The 25,390-nt window shown below is 43.7% G+C and overlaps 1 protein-coding gene across 1 annotated transcript in view; it reads left to right on the forward strand.

Annotated features, from left to right (window-relative positions):
- The first annotated feature begins 2,789 nt into the window (after window positions 1–2,789).
- CHRNA4 (cholinergic receptor nicotinic alpha 4 subunit) overlaps window positions 2,790–25,390 on the forward strand; it is a 70,039-nt gene continuing 47,438 nt past the window's right edge. Inside the window, exon 1 of the mRNA XM_072110907.1 lies at window positions 2,790–3,200. Within this exon, the coding sequence (XP_071967008.1) occupies window positions 3,140–3,200 (61 nt within the window). The 5' untranslated portion in view covers window positions 2,790–3,139. The remainder of the gene's footprint in view (window positions 3,201–25,390) is intronic.

Raw genomic sequence — 25,390 nt, forward strand, 5'->3', positions numbered from 1 at the left:
ATCTTTCCCTTCTGCGCACACACAGAAATCTGACAAGGCTTTGAGGATACCGGAGAAACACTATAGAGACAACATGTATGCAGGCATTTATTATTAAAATGCATAATTCACAATGTTGACTGCCTTGCATATGATCATAGCCCTCAGGTCAAATGATGAGAGCAATGTCTCGTTTGGCCAAATAAATGAGAAGCAAATCTAATGCAATTTAGCTACTTAGCTCCTCAGGCCCAGTTGCTACCACTACACTGAACCTATGGTTGGAAGACGACTAGATGCACAACTCAAATGTAAAATTTCCAAGATACTTAAGGTTTGGTCTAGTTTTTAAGGTGCCAAACCTCATCCAAACTCTAATTCGTAAAAAAAAAATATGTTGGCATCTGCACGTATGCCAAATTCATTATCATAGACACTTTATTACACATTTAAATGAGTTGAATTTCATTAATGTAGCCAGGGGCCTTTCCACTGTCATGAAAGATTCAAGACCTGAGCCCCAATGCACATGAGTTATGCATTGTCGTCCACAACGTCGTCCACACTTAATAATGTCATCTAAATACAGGACTACGATCTTCATAATGCCCCAAAAATTGATATAATCTGCTCAATGTTGTCTCAGCACTTTATAAGAACCCAGTCTACATAATGCCCCTCCATGTTGCCACAGACCAAATAATGCCCCCTAGATATACCCCACACTTGAGAATGTCCCATCGATGTGGCCTGAACCCTTAATAATTCCTCCTAAATACATGGTCCCAATCTTTATAATACCCTTACAATTGATAAACTCAATGTTGCCCCAGACTTAAAAGTACCCCGTAAATACTGGACTGCAGTCTTCATAATGACCCCAAGTTTATAATGACCTCACACTTGATAATATTCCCCCAATGTGATCACAAGCTTAAAAATGCCCCAAATATAGGACTCCACACTAGATAATGGCCCCCTCCATGTGGCGCCCACACTTAATAGTGTTGCCTCATAGTTGCCACCCCACCCACTTTGATCATGTCCTCCAAATACAGGGCCCAATTTTCAAATGCGCCCACAGTTAATAACTCCTCAATGTGACCCAGACATAAATATGCCCCCCTAAATATAGGACTCCAGTCTTTATTATGTCCACTCTTGCTATTATCCCTTCATTGTGACACTTGATATTACCATCTTAATGTGGTTCCCATACTTGATATTGTCCATTTGATATAACCCCCACATTGTACAATTTAAAAAATAATACTGTTAATATTTATCTCCTTTTTCCTGGTTGGTCAACTTGCCACAATCCATTATAAGTTGCTTATAGGCTTACAGGAGGCACAATGACAAATGATTGAGTGCCCCAGGAAAGCAGGACAAATGTCCCACTCACCCAGGTACATCCAGGGCTCAAGCCAAAAGATCCAGAACATGGGCAGGGCTCTTCACCTAGAAAACCCCTCTGATGGAACATCTCTTGTATGTAGATTATCAATTGGAAAATTGAGTGGTGTCAACACATGTGAGGCAAATGCTGGCTCCATCCACCTACACATCTTATATTTGGCCTCCAGACTTCCCCTCAGTGGCAGATGTCTAGGGAGAGAAGGACAGAACATGTTGGATTTCAGAATGCCTGATCCTCTGTAAATGAAAATAATGCTCTTATTCTTCTTTTCCTTCTGAAATAAATATGCTGAGCTGAGCATGCATGTATTTGGATCATACAGTTCCTACTCCTTACCTTGACATAAACATAGATCTGGTGATTCCCACTAGTGATTCATGTTGTTTAGAGGCTTCTGATCTCTTGTTGTTGCTGGACTTGCTTACATTGATTGTACATTTACAACTGCTTACAATAATAGTGATCTGTAAACATCTCAGTTTGCTGCCTCTACATGTCAGCAGTAAATAGCTGCCACATATTTTCTGGTTGAGGGTCTTTTTAAGAGCACTGGTCCAAAATACAGCACACATAATGGTAGTCCACTCAAGAGATGCAGAAAAATCTGAATGTGTCATTATTTGTTTGCAAATGTATATACAGGTATTCATCTTGTCATCTTAACTTTGCCATCTTTTGAAGGTGGTTGTTAGAGGTGACATTTTTTTCTCTCCAAATATAGTGGCAATGGCTGGGCTTAGCTGCAGTACCAAACACAGCCACGGCGAAGGGTGGCACTGCTTCAGAAAACCAGTCCTTTTCCTTCAAGTGTGTCTTTTTCTGCTGCTTTAGTACATGCAACAAGTGAATCTACTATATAGAAATCCTCTGCTTGAGGAAGGAATAGCCCGATCTGTTATCTGTACAAATCTCCGGAGTCTCCCTGGATTACGGGGGGCATCAGTTTTATCTGCTGTATTCACTGGGTATCTCTGCTAGTATCACTGAGGGGGGTGACTAGGTATCAGAATGGGTAAAGGTTAATATTCTTCAGCTAGATGAAGGTATGTGGCAGTGCTTGCTCTTGTATGGCAGTGCTTGCTCAGAGATTGCCTCTCTTCCCACTTCTAGCACTGCCTGTCACGTCAGGATGTATGCTGGAATAAAATGTGTCCTGCATCATAAAGCAGCCAGTCTGTTATCAGAGCCCTCACCACTGGGGGGGAACAATAATCTTTAATAAAGGACTAATACAATTACTGTGTCCATTCAGTCTAGCCTTAATGTGATTAGATCTGATGTACTTTAATTATACATAAGATGCCTGTTTTAGGTGTGGGGCTGGCATCAGGCACCCACAGGAGGGGGGGGGGGAGGATTGCCTCTTGGTATTTCTGTCTCCTGGCACCTCATCCAGTCCTACACACCTCACCCAGTGCCCGAGGTGGGCAGGTCTTACCAGAAGCAGACTGCCCCTTCTCTGCCCAGACACAGCTCTCATCACAGCAGCGAGCAGCCTGAAACCCATCACACACATTAACTCTGAGGATACTTCTATGGATGAGCATGTGAATGAGAATTCTCCAACAGACTGGGAGACACAGGTGACATCAGCATATGGAGCAGAGGGTCACTTCCAGGAAGGTCCCATTATGCAGTGACTGGAGAAGGTGATGGTCCTCTAGTGAAGAAGACTCCAGTAGAGAAGTGTAAAGAGCTGATCTCAGCCTCCGATGAACCTTTGGTCATTTAGTCAACATCATGAATTTCCAGGTTTCTTCGGCTGCTTTTCTTCTGTTACCTTGTTTTCTTCTGTCTCCAGGTAAGTCTAAGTTCTTCTCCTAACTCCAGTATTCAGCTCCTGTAGTGACATCTACAGAGGACATCAGATCTAACTGCCCTTTAACAAGGCAGATGGTTATCACTGATATATAGTGTATATCAGAAGACAATGTAGGCTGTCTAAAAACATGAGATTGGAAAGATAGAAACGCACATTAACGGCTACAAATCGCAATATGATGGGTCATAGATGCAGTTTATAATTTATTTACCTATCCACAGATTGACTTCAAGACATTCAACGTGTCCTTCTTAAGTCAAGACAGATTATGTGGCTTCAGTACCACGTCCATGGACTTGTCTCTGATACATCTATGGACAATGTAGTGGAGTTAGTCACTTGTCGGAACCATGGACAGCTCCTCATTGATGAGTTGATCTTTAGTTAGAAGTAACTGAGCTTTTATGATATAGTAGAGGGCAGAATAGCAAAATTTCTACTTGTTGTTGAAGACATTAATGTCTCACGAGCACCCAAAGAGACTGTCCACAGTGGTTTACCTGGGATGAGGAGAACCCACTGACAGTAAGCGTATTTCCATGCTATAAGATTGGACCTATAAGGGTGTACATGTATTAGATATGACATAGTCCATCAGCTGTTTCTTCTACATTTCTTAGGCACTGTCTACGTACTAAAGGACAGCAGCATCCTAAAGTATGTTGTTTAACCCTTGTTCACTCTACTATGTGATATAAATCCTGTAACTAATAGACTTCAACGTAGAAATCAGATGAACAGTTTCTAGAAATGGAGGGTCAGCAGTATCTAAAGAAGTGTATCGATAAAAGTAAGTAAGGTAATAAGAAGATTACTTTACTGCTGTGTTGTGAACTCTACTTAAAGTCACTTGTCCGGGGTGATGGCTTTAAATAAAGGAAGTATTTTACAAATACTCACATGGAAACAGATGAGCTAACTGGAGTGCGCAAGATGAAAACATAGTGAGAGCAGATTCTAGTCACTTGTTCCCTTCAGATCCTAATTTCTGATACTAAAGGTCCTGTTCTCTGAGATAGAGGGTGCCATGGGCTGAAGCCTCCAGATAAGTATTGGTCAGGTGCCAGGATAATGGACAGGTGCAGCTTCAGATAGATAGTGCAGCTCTATGATAAAGTGTAGTCACTGGAAATTATTCAGAGCATCCAGATCAAGAAGATAAAGGCAATTATGTGACTCCTTAGAAGCGGCATTCCTGGTCCATGGTGATAGAACTGCAGTAAATCTGTTGTCACATGTAAGATCATAGACAACAATGTGTTGGGATATGATGGGGCTTGTAGTCCTATGAATAGAGATTTTGGAATGAAGGTCTAGTTCCCCCTAATGTAGTTTTCATACCCACCAAATCAGCATGTTCTCATCAGAAAACCTGTATCATATTTTGCAGGAAATTATGTTTCTAGCCATTGCTGTTGACCTTAGGTGGGTAGTTGTAGAGATGAGTTTGTAGCTTGTAATTTATTAAAATGTGTAAGATTGTGTTATCAGAACTCTCCATGCAATTTTAGCTCTGCTACTTTATATATACATATATATATATATATATATATATATATATATATATATATATATATGTATACACAAATAGTTAATTACATACACAGTCCTAACTGGGTTCTTCAGCCTTATATAAAGAGCTTAAGCCATAAAAGAGCTGTCTGATAAGATAAACATAAAGAAAGGGTTAAACTTGTTTTCTTGTATACCACCCCCATCTTCCTCTCTATGTCCATGACTGGGGGCTTGCTATATACATGTTTTATTGATGTCTAGCCCTCCCTCTACTTCTCTACATTAAAATCCTCAGTTCCCTTAGGTCGTTGGTTTAATAAGAGATTATTATTTCTCATTTTCATTTTACTGTGAGCCTCTGGGTTGGCATGGGATGGAAAGCTGAAACTTAACACCAAATTTAGTCTCTCTACAGCGAAACTGAGAAGGCGCATCCCCCAAGGAGATGAGACTACGTATTGACTCTGGGAATGGAGGCGTAGTTGTAAATGGCGTAGTTTTATTAGTGCTAATATGCTAGCATAGCATTCCCTGCATAAAAAGAGCTGACAATCTTATATGTACATACATACATACATACACCAGGTGTATATTTTTTTTAAATGGGATAGGGAGATAAGCAGCTGCTAGACACATAGAGTAGCCACTTATCTCAATGGGAAGTATAGGATTAGATATGTAGAAACTCAACATGCACGATCCTTCTCTCTCTGGGAACTGTTGACCTGTTCCTTAGCAGTTAAGATTATTGGCCAATCTCATATCCAGAAAAATGTTTTATGTGTATCAGTTTGAATCAGTGGGGTAGGGTTCGGACAGCTACAAAATCCATCCTACTGATGAATGGACTACTGCTCTGTGGAAAAACCTACAATACATGGACCAAAGATTTTTTTATGAACTTTATACAGCATGTAGTCCTGCACTTATGTAAGGCTTGTCTAACTTTTTGCTTTTCAGGTGGCACAACTTAGATAAAACCTTTGGACATGGCGACTTTGGCAATAACACAGGCTATGCGGGCAAATATTGTAATGTCACCCTGTCTGCATCAAATCAGAAATGGCAAATGTGGTCGTGCTGTGAGTTACAAGTTGCTGCAACTGCGACATGTTTGCAAAATGTTTTTTTTGTGATCATAGTGTAGCAGTTATTGTAACTTGTTAGATGTGATTGGTAACTTTGACCTTCAAACTTTGCTTTATTGTCAGTCAAATATTCTTAAAGTAAAGACCCAATCCTATCTGGACATGACAGAAGGGAGCAATTATCTGGGTGCTTCATCGTGTCTCCTAACCAGTTTTACTAAAGTATATACTGCGGAAATTTTCATCTCAGATTAACCCATTATTTCTCTACTCAGGTCTATATGATGTTAACAATCAGATTTCTACAAGAGTCGTGCATGTAGCATGTAATACAATCTATTTTCAATTGTTTTCATGATAGAATATTTGCCTGATGAACTGTAATACCAGACACTGCCAATGGACAATGCTGTTTCTTAAAAGAAGGTTAACGTTTCATCTCCTCCCTGCTGTGGAGAGAGGATCATTACTTGAATGGAGGTGTATTACAATTCAGGGCACAGTCAATGCATGTGTGTAAAGAACATTTCCTTAAAGGAAATCTACCAACAGATCACGGTGTGTAAACCAAGCACACTTACATACTGGTGTGTGCCCTGTCTGGCAGGATACACTCTTCATTTATGCCCTTGTTATTACAAAAATAGGCTTTCAAAATTATACAAATGAGCCCAGGGAGCTCCAGGCTCCATAGCTGTTAATTAAGCTTTAAGCCCCTAAGGCTCCATTGCTTAATTTTTAAAGCCTTTTTGTGAAGACCAGGGCACAAGAAGCTAAAGGAAGAGGGGATCCTGCCAGAGGGGGCACACACCAGTATGTCAGTGTGCTTAGTTTACAAACCATGATCCTGGTGGTAGAATTCCTTTAACTCTCTGGACAGGTGGACTGGATACCCACTTATCTCAGTATTGTGGCATATTTATGATATTCCATAACACCATGTGATAAAAATATTTTTTCAGTGTCACTTGTATACATCCCTGGGGGTATACACTCACCGGCCACTTTATTAGGTACACCATGCTAGTAACGGGTTGGACCCCCTTTTGCCTTCAGAACTGCCTCAATTCTTTGTGGCATAGATTCAACAAGGTGCTGGAAGCATTCCTCAGAGATTTTGGTCCATATTGACATGATGGCATCACACAGTTGCCGCAGATGTGTCGGCTGCACATCCATGATGCGAATCTCCCGTTCCACCACATCCCAAAGATGCTCTATTGGATTGAGATCTGGTGACTGTGGAGGCCATTTGAGTACAGTGAACTCATTGTCATGTTCAAGAAACCAGTCTGAGATGATTCCAGCTTTATGACATGGCGCATTATCCTGCTGAAAGTAGCCATCAGATGTTGGGTACATTGTGGTCATAAAGGGATGGACATGGTCAGCAACAATACTCAGGTACGCTGTGGCGTTGCAACGATGCTCAATTGGTGCCAAGGGGCCCAAAGAGTGCCAAGAAAATATTCCCCACACCATGACACCACCACCAGCAGCCTGAACCGTTGATACAAGGCAGGATGGATCCATGCTTTCATGTTGTTGACGCCAAATTCTGACCCTACCATCCGAATGTCGCAGCAGAAATCGAGACTCATCAGACCAGGCAAGGTTTTTCCAATCTTCTACTGTCCAATTTCGATGAGCTTGTGCAAATTGTAGCCTCAGTTTCCTGTTCTTAGCTGAAAGGAGTGGCACTCGGTGTGGTCTTCTGCTGCTGTAGCCCATCTGCCTCAAAGCTCGACGTACTGTGCGTTCAGAGATGCTCTTCTGCCTCCAGCTGTGGCTACTAACATTGACCTGGCGGTTGATGTTGTGTATTCCAGAGGTGTGTCAGTTATGTAGCCTACACACATGTAAATAATCAGAATCTGTATTATTTAAATAGGTTGTCAACCCAAAGCCGCAAAGATCTAATAGCTTATTACCAGCTACATATGGAGATACATTTTGCAGAATAATTCAATAAAATGAATGTAGTATGCGAAGAACAAGGGAAGAGGACACTTTAATTTTTTTTTTTTTGAAGAGTTCCAATCCTGCCCAACCTGTATGCGTCTTCCTGTTGCAGTTGTCACAGGGGTGGAATATGAGTGGAATCTATTGAAAGCATAAAGTGACTCAGACATGGCAATATTCTGGTCAGTATTTAGAAACCAAAATTGAAAACACATCCTAAAAAAAGAATATTGTAACGGGATTAGCGCTGGGATCGCCGTCTCCTGGCGTAGACAAGCACTCTTTTGGCACATCACAGCCCACTCCAGACAAGTTGGGGGCAACTGGCCGCAACCAGTTTTATTAGCTTCTTTAAAATGGCAAAACAAAACAATACAGAAATAAAATCCTAGGCCGTCTGTACCTACTGTACAGCTTCCTAACCACAGCATACAGCAATTGCCAACTCACTTCAGGTTTTCCCAGGAGCAGAGAGAGACTCCTCTTTTGCACCTTCTGACTTTTAAGGGTGATGACACACATGGTGTTTTTGGTCCGTTTGTAAGCAGTCGGTTAAAAAAAAACATGCGTTTTTGAAAAACGCATGTTTTTTTTAAAAACACATCCGTTTTTTAAAGGTTTTGACAATTATCTTAAATAAAACTGGTCAACATCTCATAGCTGCTGGTGATAAGTCCAAATCACCTCAATCACCTGGAGTGGCTGAGCGGAGTGGGGACCAAGTCCAACTCTCCAAGCTGCAGCCAGGTCCTCCAGACCAGGTTTTGGCTTCCTAGAAAGTGTAGGACAGAAACCTAGGAGAAACATGCACGCCATTTTCCCCCGGTCCTGTCACAATGGGGGTCATTTACTTACCCGGTCGAGGATTCGGGTCTTCCGGCGATTTACTAAGGTGGTGCGCCCGATGTCCACCAGGTGTCTTTGCTGCGCCGAGGTCCCCCGAGGTCCATCGGAGTTCACCAACCTATTCCTGGTGCATGTGAGTGATTAATTTTGCGACACAATTCGTTTTTTAAATTCCGCGTTTTTTCCGAATACGTTGGGTTTTCCGACGGCCACGGCCCCCAATTTCTGTCGCTTGAAAGCTGGCAAAATTGCGCCAAAATCCGATCACGTGTGCCAAAATCGATGCGGAATTCAGCGCAAAACTAAAAAAGTTGGGAAACCCGACGAAAGTGCGGCCGCGGAGCCCTTAGTAAATGAGCCCCAATATGTACAAATCTTAATATTATATTTTTTGGTTTAAGATTAACATTTGGTTCTGGATTATATATACTTCTGAAAAATACTAACCAAAATACTGCTTCGTGAACATATCCTTAATTTATTCACTATATCCAATATCTCTTTTTGCTCTTCCTGAATGTAAGCATACTTCAATACATGTAAAGGCTTGAAAGCCTTTAAAAAGAAACTACCATTCTTTATAGTCTACCGAGCAGAGCACCATCCATTGCATAGTGGCTGTACTTGGTACTGCAGCCCGATTCACTTGAATGGAAATGAACTGCACAATGGCTATGTTACTGATTGACATAACATCTCAGTCCTGTAAAACAGATGCAGCTCTGACAGGAATACAACTACTGTAGAAAATAAAAAATATATGTGCCTCATGGTGCAGACAATGGGAAGAGGAAGGTATGCTGGTAAGAATCTAATAGTTCACTCGTTACAAATGCTATGACCTCTGGTTGCTCCAGTTAAAAGTTCAGGGTATCAAAGTAGATGGGGTCCATACAGTCAGTATTTCTATAAGGATTTTTTATTTCTTTATACGGTAAATCACAAGGCAGTGTGCTTCAAAACTGGATCGGCGTCTTCATCAGGCCGTAGAGAGGGGATCAGAGCTATTATGGCGGACAAAGATGCTGATGTGATGTTGAATAGTGTTGCCTTGTGATTTTATTGCAACAATAAATTTAAAAAAAACCCTTAATAGAAACCACTGAGCCTCTGAACCTGGTATTGAGTCCAACATCCATGTATGGACCTTATCCAATGGATATCCTGAAATTCATTTCACTCCTATCTACAGGAATGGAGGACTGATGCTAGGTTGTCAGTGCCCCACTATTCTGACACTTATGACCTATCTGAAGAATAGATGATTCAAATAAAAAGTACTCTAATGACTCAATGTCTAAACTGGGTTCAACTGTAAAATAATGTTAGGCAAAGAAAACTTTAGAGTAGAACTTTTTGCAAGTCTAGCTCTCATTTTACAAAAATTGTAATTTGGTTAATAAGCAAAATTTCACAACCGGAACATTAGTTGAGCCCTCCCCACCCACTGCTGTACTGTTCCTCCCTCGCTCACAAAATTGTATAACACAATACTGAAGAAATAGAAGAAATCAATGGGCTAGATGCTGTAATACATGTGACTTAATATTTTTGGGTTGTGGAATGAATTGTGTTTTAATTACTTCCTATGGGAATACTTTCTTTGATATACCAGCGATCTGGATTAGGAGAACAAATTTTGCTTGTAATCAAAGGTATTCAGTTGTGGTGGAACAAATCAACTGGTTTTCAATATTTTCCTATGAGCAGTTAAAGAACGAATTATGCTCATAATCCAAGATACCAGTTTATACAGATCTCATTAACTAACAGCAAGCAAATGGTGAAGAATAAAAAAAGACACAGAGGCACATTTACTATGGACCTTGCACCAGTTTTCTGGCAGACTTTGCACATCCTTCTATGTGCAACCTGCTTGCAAATGTATTTAAGAAGTGTCCACGCCATTTATGTGTCACACGCGACCCTTTGTGTTGTGGCTGCACTATTCTTCACATGATACAAATTTAGTCCCTGAAATGGGTGTCCCAGTGCACACCAAGCCAAGCCCCACATTTATCATGCAAAGGGGCAGATTTACTTACCCGGTCCATTCGCGATCCAGCGGCACGTTCTCTGTGGTTATTCGGGTCCGGCCGGGATTCATTAAGACAGTTCCTCCGACGTCCACCTGCTGCGCTTAAGAGCATCGGAACACGCTCAAGTTCACCGGCCTATTCCTAGTGAAGGTAAGTGCAAGCTCTGCGACACATTTTTTGTTTTAAATGCGATTTAAATCGGCGCAAATCGGAAATATTCGGGTAACACGTCGGGAAAACGCGAATCGGGCCCTTAGTAAATGACCCCCAAAGTCTGAAAGAAGTGTGCTGCACGCCCCATGTTAAAGGTCCACCAAAAAGAAGTTGCACTCTGTCGGAGCAGTTTGGAGGGCGCCAGATTCATGAAGACAGGCACCAGAAATCATGAATCTGGCACCCTCTGCACTATATACAGATATATTTTTTGTGAATGTGTATAAAAGGAAGTTGCTGAACTTTTATATTGAGCGATTGAAGTGTTCCACACAAACCCAGTTTTTCTGACATCCTGCCATACTGCGTTATGATTTTGGCTGTTGTAGAGACTTCAGCATGAATGGTTGGCATGTGTATGTTAGCATGGGAATACTTGTTATGTATGGCACAGTGCTCACATCCACTCCTCCATGTACCCACCTTCAAAAGCCATCATTCAATCATTTTATTTTTCAATCCGATTCCCTACCTGCTGCTTTCATAATATCCAACACCTGCTCCTCCTCATGCAGCCCTCCTTGTGCCCTCACACATTTCTGCTATCCATCCCTCTCCCTTCACCTTTTCCCCACCCCACAATGATATTTTTCAATAAAATGTTGCATTAACAAATGGAATTTTGTAAATCATCTGTATTCACTAGAGAATCTACCTAGTCATACTGGGGAGCTGCTAAAATGTTGTAATTTAGTACTTTGCACTACTATGTTATTATAGATGTTTTATTCTGACAAAAATCTCCTCTGAAAAGAGGAAAAAGAATTAAGCTAGCCATACACTTTAGATATGTATTGGCCAAACCAAACCATTAAAGTGTATGTGGTCCTCCCAACAAGGAGGCTGATAAGCCTGGATATGACCTTTCCTCATGCACCCCACTACGACCCATCGGGTTCGTAAGACTGCAGCTACCAGGGCAGGTAGTGTCACCATAGATTGCAGAGTATTGCATTATACTTCTTGTGCAGCTCCTCTCACTTTTAGGCTTAAATGGACATTTCCACATACAATCTGCCCCACATCTACAAATTCACACATCTACCTCACTCCAGCCGGAAAGGCAAAGGCAATCATTAGGGTCACGGCTCACATTCAAGGACATCAATAACTGGCGACCCGATTTTTCTCCCTTCCTCTCTGCTTTATAAAGCGTCTGGCTGTACACAGCTGTACATTGTATGCTCACAAAAGAATCTATGATGTCCTTGACAGTGTTTGGTGCATTGTGTGATCTGTATAAAAATGTGATATCTGCAGTTGCTAAGCAGAATCCCCTTGGTAACTGCATCATTCATGTAAATATATACTGATGCTAGTATGTATATCATCAGTGGCGTAACTAGGAGAGGCTGGGCCCCATAGCAGATTTCTGCATGGGGCCCCCCCTTCCCCCCCAAAAAAATATACATATGTAGGCTGCATTCACATAAACGTGTACACGCCAGGCTAGAGCCTGGCAGGCACACATCAGACGCGCTGGGGAGGTGATCGCGGCTCACCCCTCCCCTCTCCATAGAGTATAGAGCCGCATGGTCATTCTTATGGCCACAGATCTCTGTTGCGACCACGGCTCGAAACAGTGAGTACTCGTTGTGCTCACTGTACCGAGCCGAGGCACTATAGTCGCCTATGAGGGATGTGTATCCGTCAGCAAATTGCAGCCAGATATACGTCCCCCATACGTTCTTGTGAATTGCCCCTACACAGACATATTTCTACAATTACACAAATTTATACACACCTTTATATACTTATATACACACACATAAAGTTCTACACGTGTATAGTTGCACCCATATACATACAAGTATACACACACATTTGTGCACTAATACAGAGTGTATACAAACTCACAGTATATACACTGACCATATATACACATGCAGTATAAAAAGACCAAATACACACATACTGCATATACATACAGAATATACACACATACAACAAATACACACACATTCAGTATATACAGCATATACATACTATATGCACAGCATATACAAAAACACACATACATATACATATATTTATATATATACACACAATAAATACAGCATTTGCATCTATGCATATATACACGCTATATTAATATATACAATATACACAGTATATACATATATACAATATACACAGTATATACATATATACAATATACACAGTATATACATATATACAATATACACAGTATATACATATATACAATATACACAGTATGTACATATATACAATATACACAGTATGTACATATATACAATATACACAGTATGTACATATATACAATATACACAGTATACACATATATACAATATACACAGTATACACATATATACAATATACACAGTATGTACATATATACAATATACACAGTATACACATATATACCATATACACAGTATGTACATATATACCATATACACAGTATGTACATATATACCATATACACAGTATGTACATATATACAATATACACAGTATATACATATATACAATATACACAGCATACACATATATACAAAATACACAGTATGTACATATATACAATATACACAGTATACACAAATATACAATATACACAATATACACAGTATATATATATATATATATATATATATATATATATATACACACACAATATACACAGTATACACAGTATATACACAATATACAGAGTATATACATATATACAATATACACAGTATATACATAAATACAATATACACAGTATATACATATATATATATATATACAATATACACAGTATATGCATATATACAATATACACAGTATATACATATATACAATATACACAGTATATACATATATATTTATACAATATACATATACAGACCGATAAATACATATGTATTTACTTACCTTTTAGGATGTGTAGGTGACCACCCGGCCGTGGCGTCAGGCGGTTGTTCCGGCGGGTGTTCGGGCAGGAGGGGGGGGGGGGTTATGGTTGTGCGCTCGGGCGGGGGAGGGGGTGCGTTCGCCGGGCGGGAAGGAGAGGGCGATGCGTTCGCTGGGGCGGGAGGGAGAGGGCGATGCGTTCGCTGGGGCGGGAGGGAGAGGGCGATGCGTTCGCTGGGGCGGGAGGGAGAGGGCGATGCGTTCGCTGGGGCGGGAGGGAGAGGGCGATGCGTTCGCTGGGGCGGGAGGGAGAGGGCGATGCGTTGGCTGGAGCGGGAAGGAGAGAGGGGTGCGTTCGCTGGGGCGGGGGGCGTGGTCATCAACTGTGCCTCGCTATGAAGGGGGTAGGCGGGCCGCGGTTACCTGTGCCGGCGGACGGGGAAGGGACTGGGCGATCCAGGAGTGGAGGGTGGGCCAGGAGAGAGGTGGGCGGTAGCCGGAACACAGAGGGAGGGGCCCGGGGACACGATGTGCCAGGCACCTGGCAGTGCACTGCCGGACCACTTGGCAAAGCACTGACCACAGGGTCCGTGCATCCCCGGGCCCCTGAACCTCATGGGCCCCGTAGCAGCTGCTACGGCTGCTACGGCGGTAGTTACGCCACTGTATATCATGCAGTCCTGACTCATCTCTACTATACCTACAATTAACACAGCAGCCCTTTCGTTTTTGTGTTTCTGTTTTTTACTCCACATCTTCAATTTACCGAGCTGAATAGGAGCTTGTTCTCTGCGGGACGAATTCTACTTCCTAGTGTCAGTATTTACTATTCCATGCAATGTGACCTGTAGTCTGCTGTCGGCTAGAACCACTCTGATTCATGAGGACCAGTAGGGCTTTATGCTGGACAGATCCACCTCAATCAATATTCACTCCTCACATTGAAATCTATAATGTAGACGTGTGCTGGGATGGCTGCAGACGTTTCACACGACCATGCCAAATTTTGTGTCGAGCAGGAATATTTATGGGCTGTGATCTGCTGAATTTGCTTTGGCTGTAACTTGCCTGAATTTGCCTGCTTGATTGTTCTGTACACCCAACTAGTTAGAATCAAGGTTCAGAGCTAATGGGGATCTTTCGCTTGAAGCTGCAGACTTCCCCTGCTACTTGTGGACTTTCTCTTGACGAGGGGGAAGAGTGTCTCTCTGATGACAGACTTTGCTGATAGTTCTGGCCATTGTATAAATCAGAACATTTCAGTGCTACCTCCTTTGGAAAAATTAGTCACCAGTCTCATGTATATAACACTTCATATTGAATTATCCAGAATTTCAAATATCTGGAAGTGATGATCTCCGCAACAATTCAGGATTATGTTCCAGACAAATGTGACTCCTTATGGGGTGATGGCTTCTTAAATGGTTAGAGAACAAAAAAGAACAATATTCAGTATTACTTCAGATATACACTTTAAAGTGTCCAGTTCTGTTGGCAGAGAAGATTTTTTATTTTTGTTTTAAGGAAAGGGAGTTATTTGTAATTTTTTTCATTTTCCTTCATTCTTTTTTAAAACTTTTTTCTTGAACCTTAGAAGGTCTGATCACTGATGCAATGTACTGAAATACAACTCTATTTACTGAATATGTATTAGACCTAGCCAGAGGTAGTGTATATTACAGATCTTGCTATGACAGCTAAGGTATACTTGGTAGAGCTCATACTTTCATAAAAACCAATGGGCGCCCCCAAAAAACCTCAAGGAGGGGTCAACAATCGAAGTTAAGATGGTGGCACCCATGTGCCATAATCACAGGGGTAAGCGGCGGTTGTTTGCAGCATAATACAGCAAACACCCGTCATGTAAAGAGAGGACTCAACCCATGGTGAGGTGATGACACCCTTAATGACGATGCACAATACTAATATGTATTTTTGTCTGTGTTTTTTTTATTTATATGTCACCTAGAAGGTCATAAAGGACCCCTGGTGGGACATTCCCACATTTGTATTTTTCTTATTTTGTATTTTCTAGTTTTCACCTGTTAATGGGGCATCTATAAGAGCCCCAGTTACAAAGGGAAACAACTCCCTGTGGTGGGAATGTCTGATCAGAGCTTTACTAGCAGCTCTGATTAACCCTGATAAACCTGATGGTCATGTGACTGGCAGTACCAGCTCCTGTATTTACTGCGCTACTTCAGCACTATGCAGTAAGGAAAGGAGAAGGCAGAACATTAATAAACCGCTTCTGCCTTCTCAATGGCCGGTCGGGATCGAGCTAAAGCTGCAATTTAACATTGAGGAAAAGGCCCCATATAATAAAAACCTAGGTTGTTGAGATATAGCGATTGTAGATCTCATTTAGCAGTCCCACAGACACATTTATCAAACTGTTTAGTAAATAATTCTGCTGTAATATGCACCAAAAACTGTCTAAACAACCTTGCACCGCATTTATCAAGAGTTTCAGACAGTTTTCAGACACTATTGAGAGAAAAGGGGTTTGACCTTGTAGAAGGGGGGTGGCCTAATTTGCACCACATCTTATACACACTCAGTCTTATACTGCGCCATTTATCATCCAGCATTAGGTACATAAATTTGGTGCATTATTAGGCTGTCCACTCTATTTTTGTACTGTGTAACTTCAAAACACTGTCCCATTAATTTGTTAAAGAGTCAAGATCTCTGCACAACAGCATTGTGAATTGTCACCAGTTATTCCTCTTGAGTGGGTTTTTACCTGTTAAGGAAAGGTCATAGATTATGCATGTTCTTCCCTAGAGACTGGTGACCCACATATCTTCTGCAGCTCCTGCCCTTCCTCTGAAAGTGCAAAGACTTTGCTGTACAGCCTATTATTATTGATGAAGTGTTAAATAAGCAGTGGGACTGAAAAAATGATCAGAAACATAGGTTACAGGAAATTAAACATATATAGCAGAGCTACATGTGCTTAGGGGCCCTTAGGTAAGGAAAATGCAAATAGGTTTTCCAGGATGTAAAATGAAAACTATGCCTCCAGTGCTACCTTTAAGTAGGCAAATCCCTGTAGATTAATGTCTGACGTTTAAGTCTTGGACATGATTTGGAATAATAACCAAATGAGTAGGTCTCTTCAAATGCAAAAGTCCTGTGCTGATAGCAATGTTCAGAAGTTATTGCAGCTTGTCAGTACAGTAAAGGGAACAGGTCTGGCTATGTGACAGGCCATAGTCCTGGGTCAGAGCGCTTTGAGGAGATTGTGTACTTGTATGGAGTCTTCAATGCCATCTACAGTATGACATTTCTGGGTAAGGAATATGCAAATACGTTTTCTAGAATAGGAGTAGGATAACTATTAGAGATGAGCGAACATACTCGTCCGAGCTTGATGCTCGATCGAGCATTAGCATACTCGTAACTGCTCGTTGCTCGGACGAGTATTTCGCCCGCTCGAGAAAATGGCAGCTCCCGCCGTTTTGCTTTTTGGCGGCCAGAAACAGAGCCAATCACAAGCCAGGAGACTCTGCACTCCACCCAGCATGACGTGGTACCCTTACACGTAGATAGCAGTGGTTGGCTGGCCAGATCAGGTGACCCTGGGATAGACTAGCCGCTGCCCGCGCTGCTCGGATCATTCTCTGTCTGGATGCCGCTAGGGAGAGAGCTGCTGCTGCTCAGGGAAAGCGTTAGGGTGTTCTATTAGCTTACTGTTAGGCAGGAGTGATTCTAAAAGAACCCAACAGCCCTTCTTAGGGCTACAATAACGTTATAATTTTTATTTTTTTTTATTTGCAGCTAGTACCATATTGTGAGGAATTAGCAGGGGGACTTGCTACCGTTGTGTTTAGCTCTTAGTGACACACATATCCACCTCAAACACCAAAGTGGGAAAATTTATTAGGGGTTTGAGTAGAATTAGGCACAGTCTGCCGGTTTCTTTTTATTTTACGTTTATTTTTTTCATAACTCAGCGTCATCTCATCTGGCATAGTAGTGTGCTGTAATACTTGGCTAGAAAATAGCCATAGGAGAATACAAACGGCTTAATTACGCCTACAGTAGCGTTATATATATTTGATTTCTGGTTGATCTGCTGGTGGCTGTACTTGCTGCAGTGCATCTACTATCAAATTGGGAGCAATTTGGAGTCAGACTTGCGACCACTGTGTTTTAGTGACGCACATATCCATCGCAAAGACCGAAGTGGGAAAATTTATTAGGGCCCGGGGTTGTATTTCAATTAGGCACAGTCTGCCAGTTTCTTTTTATTTTACGTTTATTTTTTTCATAACTCAGCGTCATCTCATCTGGCATAGTAGTGTGCTGTAATACTTGGCTAGAAAATAGCCATAGGAGAATACAAACGTCTTAATTACGCCTACAGTAGCGTTATATATATTTGATTTCTGGTTGATCTGCTGGTGGCTGTACTTGCTGCAGTGCATCTACTATCAAATTGGGAGCAATTTGGAGTCAGACTTGCGACCACTGTGTTTTAGTGACGCACATATCCATCGCAAAGACCGAAGTGGGAAAATTTATTAGGGCCCGGGGTTGTATTTCAATTAGGCACAGTCTGCCAGTTTCTTTTTATTTTACGTTTATTTTTTTCATAACTCAGCGTCATCTCATCTGGCATAGTAGTGTGCTGTAATACTTGGCTAGAAAATAGCCATAGGAGAATACAAACGTCTTAATTACGCCTACAGTAGCGTTATATATATTTGATTTCTGGTTGATCTGCTGGTGGCTGTACTTGCTGCAGTGCATCTACTATCAAATTGGGAGCAATTTGGAGTCAGACTTGCGACCACTGTGTTTTAGTGACGCACATATCCATCGCAAAGACCGAAGTGGGAAAATTTATTAGGGCCCGGGGTTGTATTTCAATTAGGCACAGTCTGCCAGTTTCTTTTTATTTTACGTTTATTTTTTTCATAACTCAGCGTCATCTCATCTGGCATAGTAGTGTGCTGTAATACTTGGCTAGAAAATAGCCATAGGAGAATACAAACGGCTTAATTACGCCTACAGTAGCGTTATATATATTTGATTTCTGGTTGATCTGCTGGTGGCTGTACTTGCTGCAGTGCATCTACTATCAAATTGGGAGCAATTTGGAGTCAGACTTGCGACCACTGTGTTTTAGTGACGCACATATCCATCGCAAAGACCGAAGTGGGAAAATTTATTAGGGCCCGGGGTTGTATTTCAATTAGGCACAGTCTGCCAGTTTCTTTTTATTTTACGTTTATTTTTTTCATAACTCAGCGTCATCTCATCTGGCATAGTAGTGTGCTGTAATACTTGGCTAGAAAATAGCCATAGGAGAATACAAACGTCTTAATTACGCCTACAGTAGCGTTATATATATTTGATTTCTGGTTGATCTGCTGGTGGCTGTACTTGCTGCAGTGCATCTACTATCAAATTGGGAGCAATTTGGAGTCAGACTTGCGACCACTGTGTTTTAGTGACGCACATATCCATCGCAAAGACCGAAGTGGGAAAATTTATTAGGGCCCGGGGTTGTATTTCAATTAGGCACAGTCTGCCAGTTTCTTTTTATTTTACGTTTATTTTTTTCATAACTCAGCGTCATCTCATCTGGCATAGTAGTGTGCTGTAATACTTGGCTAGAAAATAGCCATAGGAGAATACAAACGTCTTAATTACGCCTACAGTAGCGTTATATATATTTGATTTCTGGTTGATCTGCTGGTGGCTGTACTTGCTGCAGTGCATCTACTATCAAATTGGGAGCAATTTGGAGTCAGACTTGCGACCACTGTGTTTTAGTGACGCACATATCCATCGCAAAGACCGAAGTGGGAAAATTTATTAGGGCCCGGGGTTGTATTTCAACTAGGCACAGTCTGCCATTTCCTTTTTTATTTTACGTTTATTTTTTTCATAACTCAGCGTCATCTCATCTGGCATAGTAGTGTGCTGTAATACTTGGCTAGAAAATAGCCATAGCAATAGGATAGCATCGTTTGGTTTTAAAAACTAAAAAACACAAAAAAAAAAACAAAAAAAAAAAAAAGTTAAAAAAAAAATACAAGTTATAACTCTCATTTTCAAAATGTTTAACCCGAGGGCTAGGGGTAGAGGACGAGGGCGGGGACGTGGGCGTCCAACTACTGCAGGGGTCAGAGGCCGTGGTCCTGGGCGGGGTGAGACACCACCTGCTTATGAGGGAGCAGGGGAACGCCGCAGAGCTACACTCCCTAGGTTCATGTCTGAAGTTACTGGGAATCGTGGTAGAGCACTGTTGAGGCCAGAACAGTGCGAACAGGTGATGTCGTGGATTGCCGACAATGCTTCGAGCAATTTGTCCACCAGTCAGTCTTCCACGCAGTCCACCCATGTCACCGAAATCGGCACTCCTCCAGCTCCTGCACCTCAGCCTCCTCCCCCCCAGTCTGCCCCCTCCCAGCAAAATTTGCCATTTGAACCGGCATACTCTGAGGAACTGTTTTCTGGATCCTTCCCACAGTCACAAACCACTTGTCCGGTTGCTGATGAGCAATTTTCCGATGCCCAGGTTTTCCACCAGTCGCAGTCTGTGGGTGATGATGACCTTGTTGACGTAGTGGAAGAAGTGTGTAAAGAGGTGTCCGACGATGAGGAGACACGGTTGTCAGACAGTGGGGAAGTTGTTGTCAGGGCAGGAAGTCCGAGGGGGGAGCAGACTGAGGGATCGGAGGATGATGAGGTGACAGACCCAAGCTGGGTTGAGAGGCCGGGTGAACACAGTGCTTCTGAGACGGAGGAGAGTCCTCGACCAGAACAGGTTGGAAGAGGCAGTGGTGGGGCCAGCCGGAGAGGCAGGGCCAGAGCTGGTGCATCAGCGCCAAATGTGTCAACTAGTGAAGCTCCCGTGGCGAGGGCTCCTGCGGCGAGGGCTAGATTTTCAGAAGTCTGGAGGTTCTTTAAGGAAACACCGGATGACCGACGGACTGTGGTGTGCCACATTTGCCAAACCAGGATCAGCAGGGGTTCCACCACTACTAGCTTAACTACCACCAGTATGCGCAGGCATATGAATGCTAAACACCCCACTCAGTGGCAACAAGCGCGTTCACCTCCGGCCGTGCACACCACTGCTCCTTCCCCTGTGTCAGCTGATAGTCAGCCCCCTGCCCAGGACCCTGCCACAAAAACCCCATCGTCACCTCCACGATCCTCCACAGCATCCACCAGCGTTCAGCTCTCCATACCCCAGACGCTGGAGCGGAAACGCAAATATAGTGCAACCCACCCGCACGCCCAAGCCCTTAATGTGCACATCTCCAGATTGCTAAGCCTGGAGATGCTGCCCTATAGGCTAGTAGAGACCGAGGCCTTTCGCAGCCTCATGGCGGCGGCCGCCCCTCGGTATTCGGTCCCCAGCCGCCACTACTTTTCCCGATGTGCCGTCCCAGCCCTGCACCAGCACGTGTCAGACAACATAATCCGTGCCCTGACCAACGCCGTTTCTGACAAGGTCCACCTGACCACGGACACGTGGACGAGTGCTGCCGGGCAGGGCCACTATATATCTCTGACGGCACATTGGGTTAACTTGGTGGAGGCTGGGACCGAGTGTGACCCTGCGGCTGGTCATATACTGCCGACGCCGAGGATTGCGGGGCCTACCTCGGTCCAGGTGTTTGAGGCCTACTATGCCTCCTCCTCCTCCCACCCCTCCTCCACCTCCTCCTCCGAACGACCATCCGTGGGCATGGCGCCATCAGTCGGTAGCTCTAGGCACAGCAGCAGTGCCGTCGCTAAGCGACAGCAGGCGGTGCTCAAACTGCTGAGCCTAGGCGATAAAAGGCACACCGCCCAAGAACTATTACAGGGCATCACGGCGCAGACTGATCTGTGGCTGGCACCGCTGAACCTGAAGCCAGGCATGGTTGTGTGTGACAACGGCCATAACCTGGTGGCGGCTCTGCAACTCGGCAGACTGACACATGTGCCATGCCTGGCCCATGTGTTAAATCTGATAGTTCAGCGTTTCCTCAAGACTGTCTGATTTGCTCACGAAGGTGCGCCGCATCTGTGCGCATTTCAGGAAGTCCAGCACAGATGCTGCCACTCTCAGGGCAGCGCAGCGCCGCCTCCAACTGCCCGCTCACCGACTGTTGTGCGACGTGCCCACGAGGTGGAATTCAACACTGACCATGTTATCCAGAGTTTACCAGCAGCGCCGAGCGATTGTAGACTGCCAGATGTCAACTTCCACCAGAACTGGTAGTCAGGTCAGTCAGCTTCCTCAAGTCTACAATGAGGAGTGGACGTGGATGTCTGATATCTGTCAGGTGCTGAGTAACTTTGAGGAGTCAACACAGATGGTCAGTGGCGATGCCGCCATCATCAGCCTCACCATCCCGCTGCTTGGCCTGTTGAAAAACTCTCTGGTCAGCATGAAGTCGGAAGCTTTGCGCTCCTCACAAGAGACAGGGGAAGAAGATTCCCTTGTTGATAGCCAAAGCACCCTTAGGTCTGTTTCTCAGCGCATATCGGAGGAGGTGGAGGTGGAGGAGGATGAGGAGGAAGAGGAGGAGAATGTTGGCGAGACACAAGAGGGGACCATTGTTGAGTCCTACACTGTTGAGCGTGTATGGGCAGAAGAAGAGGAGTTGGAGGAGTTGGAGGAGGAGGAAATGGACAGTCAGGCCAGTGAGGGGAGTGAATTCTTACGCGTTGGTACTCTGGCGCATATGGCAGATTTCATGCTAGGCTGCCTATCCCGTGACCCTCGCGTTCAAAGAATTTATTCCAGCACCGATTACTGGGTGTTCACTCTCCTGGACCCACGGTACAAGCAAAATCTTTCCACTCTCATCCCTGGAGAGGAAAGGAGTGTGAGAATGCATGAATACCAGCAGGCCCTGGTGCACAAGCTGAAACAGTATTTCCCTTCTGACAGCGCTAGCGGCAGAGTGCGTAGTTCTGCGGGACAAGTAGCGAGGGAGAGTAGGCGAGCAGGCAGCTTGTCCAGCACTGGCAAGGGTACGCTTTACAAGGCTTTTGCCAGCTTTATGTCACCCCAGCAAGACACTGTCACCTGTCCCCAGTCTCGGCAGAGTAGGGCTGATCTTTACAGAAAGATGGTGAGGGAGTACGTAGCTGACCATACCATCGTCCTAAATGATCACACAGCTCCCTACAACTACTGGGTTTCAAAGCTGGACATGTGGCACGAACTGGCGCTCTACGCCTTGGAGGTTCTTGCCTGCCCTGCCGCTAGCGTCTTGTCAGAGCGGGTTTTCAGTGCAGCTGGTGGCATCATCACCGATAAGCGTACACGCCTGTCGACTGACAGCGCTGACAGGCTGACGCTTATCAAGATGAATAAAGCATGGATTTCTCCTAATTTCAAATCTCCAGCAGGTGAAGGAAGCTCAACCTGAATAATTTATCCACTCCTCCTCCTCCTCATTTTCCTCCTTCTCCTCCTCTTTCTACAGTAAAGCAGAGGAAACTGGCTGTTTTTTGACAGGGCCCACTGGCTCTAGGTATAGTACTTTATGCATTTAAGTTTTCTGGAGGGCCACCGACACGGTCCTCTGTTTTAAACAATTTTTGGGAGTGCCACATACAGGCACTCAATCTATTCAATTTTTCTGGAGGGCCACCTTTCCGGTCCTCTGTTTTAAACAATTTTTTGGGACTGCCACATACAGGCACTCAATCTATTTCATTTTTCTGGAGGGCCACCTACCTGCTCCTCTGGTTTAAAAACTTTTTTGGACTGCCACATACAGGCACTCAATCTATTCCATTTTTCTGGAGGGCCACCTACCTGCTCCTCTGGTTTAAAAACTTTTTTGGACTGCCACATACAGGCACTCAATCTATTCCATTTTTCTGGAGGGCCACCTACCTGCTCCTCTGGTTTGAAAAATTTTTTGGACTGCCACATACAGGCACTCAATCTATTCCATTTTTCTGGAGGGCCACCTACCTGCTCCTCTGGTTTGAAAAATGTTTTGGACTGCCACATACAGGCACTCAATCTATTCCATTTTTCTGGAGGGCCACCTACCTGCTCCTCTGGTTTGAAAAATTTTTTGGACTGCCACATACAGGCACTATCCAAATTGAATTGTCTCCATAGCAGCCTCCACACGTTGTCTCCATTGCTACCTCCAAAAGTCGTCCATATAGCTGCCTCCATACATCGTCCCTTTATCAAACGAGGTTTGTCAGGCCGAAATTTGGGTTGTTTTCATGGATTCCACATCAAAGTTGTTAACTTTGTCGCCACCCTGCTGTGTTATCCACAAAATACACTGGCAAACTTTTACCATTTACGGATATTATTTCAGCACTTCTTGCGCATCTGTTTACATTCCCCTCACCCGCCATATCCTAAACTTATAAGAACGCTACTACACTTGATCTTATACAAAAGGTTCTTAGAAGTGCTGTTTGGGGAGTAGCCTAGAGACAGGGGCTTGGATTGGCGAAAGCTCGCCTAGCAGCGGAGCGCCAGCTCCATGCGCATCATGCGCTTCTTGCGCATCTGTTTACATTCCCCTCACCCGCCATATCCCAAACTTATAAGAACGCTACTACACTTAACTTGGTGCAGGCTGGGACCGAGTCTGACCCTGGGGCTGGTCATATACTGCCGACGCAGAGGATTGCGGGGCCTACCTCGGTCCAGGTCTCAAAGGCCTACTATACCTCCAAATCCTCCCACCCCTCCTCCACCTCCTCCTCCTCCGAATTACCATCCGTGGGCATGGCGCCATCAGTCGGTAGCTCTAGGCACAGCAGCAGTGCCGTTGCTAAGCGACAGCAGGCGGTGCTCAAACTGCTGAGCCTAGGTGATAAAAGGCACACCGCCCAAGAGCTATTGCAGGGCATTCCACATCAAACTTGTTAACTTTGTCGCCACCCTGCTGTGTAAGCCACAAAATATACTGGAAAACTTTTTTCATTTACGGATATTATTTCAGCGCTTCTTGCGCAGATGTTTACATTCCCCTCACCCGCCATATCCCAAACTTATAAGAACGCTACTACACTTGATCTTATCCGAAAGGTTCTTAGAAGTGCTGTTTGGGGAGTAGCCTAGAGACAGGGGCTTGGATTGGCGAAAGCTCGCCTGGCAGCGGAGCGCCAGCTCCATGCCAAGAACCAACTAACATAGTTTTAACTGCAGCACCTTTAATCTACTACTAGTTCACTGCCTCCATACATCGTCCCCTTATCAAACGAGCTGTGTCAGGCAGAATTTTGGATTGTTTTCATGGCTTCCATGTTAACTTTGTCGCCACCCTGCTGTGTAATCCACAAAATATACTGGCAAACTTTTATCATGTACCAATATTATTTGAGCGCTTCTTGCTCACCTCCTTTGGTTCCTCTCTGCTACCCATTGGTTTGAAGCCTGAGTCCATTTAGGGTATGTCGCCATGCCACTCTCTAGCCTTCCGCTGCTGCCGCTGCCTCTGCATGCCGTCCCCTATAGTGTCAGGGTCAATTATTGGATGTTTTAGATGCTATCTAGCTTCATTCTGTCACTCTGTCATGGCCATGCTGTTGCCCATAATTTTGGCATAATGGTGCATTTAAGCAGCCTCAGAGGCATCCATGCATGCTGCCCCTGCTGTTTCCTGTCCATTTCCGTGGTGTTTCCATCCTTTTCTGAGGTTCCCAGG

The sequence above is a fragment of the Engystomops pustulosus genome, chromosome 6, assembly GCF_040894005.1.
Source record: "Engystomops pustulosus chromosome 6, aEngPut4.maternal, whole genome shotgun sequence".
NCBI lineage: Eukaryota > Metazoa > Chordata > Amphibia > Anura > Leptodactylidae > Engystomops > Engystomops pustulosus.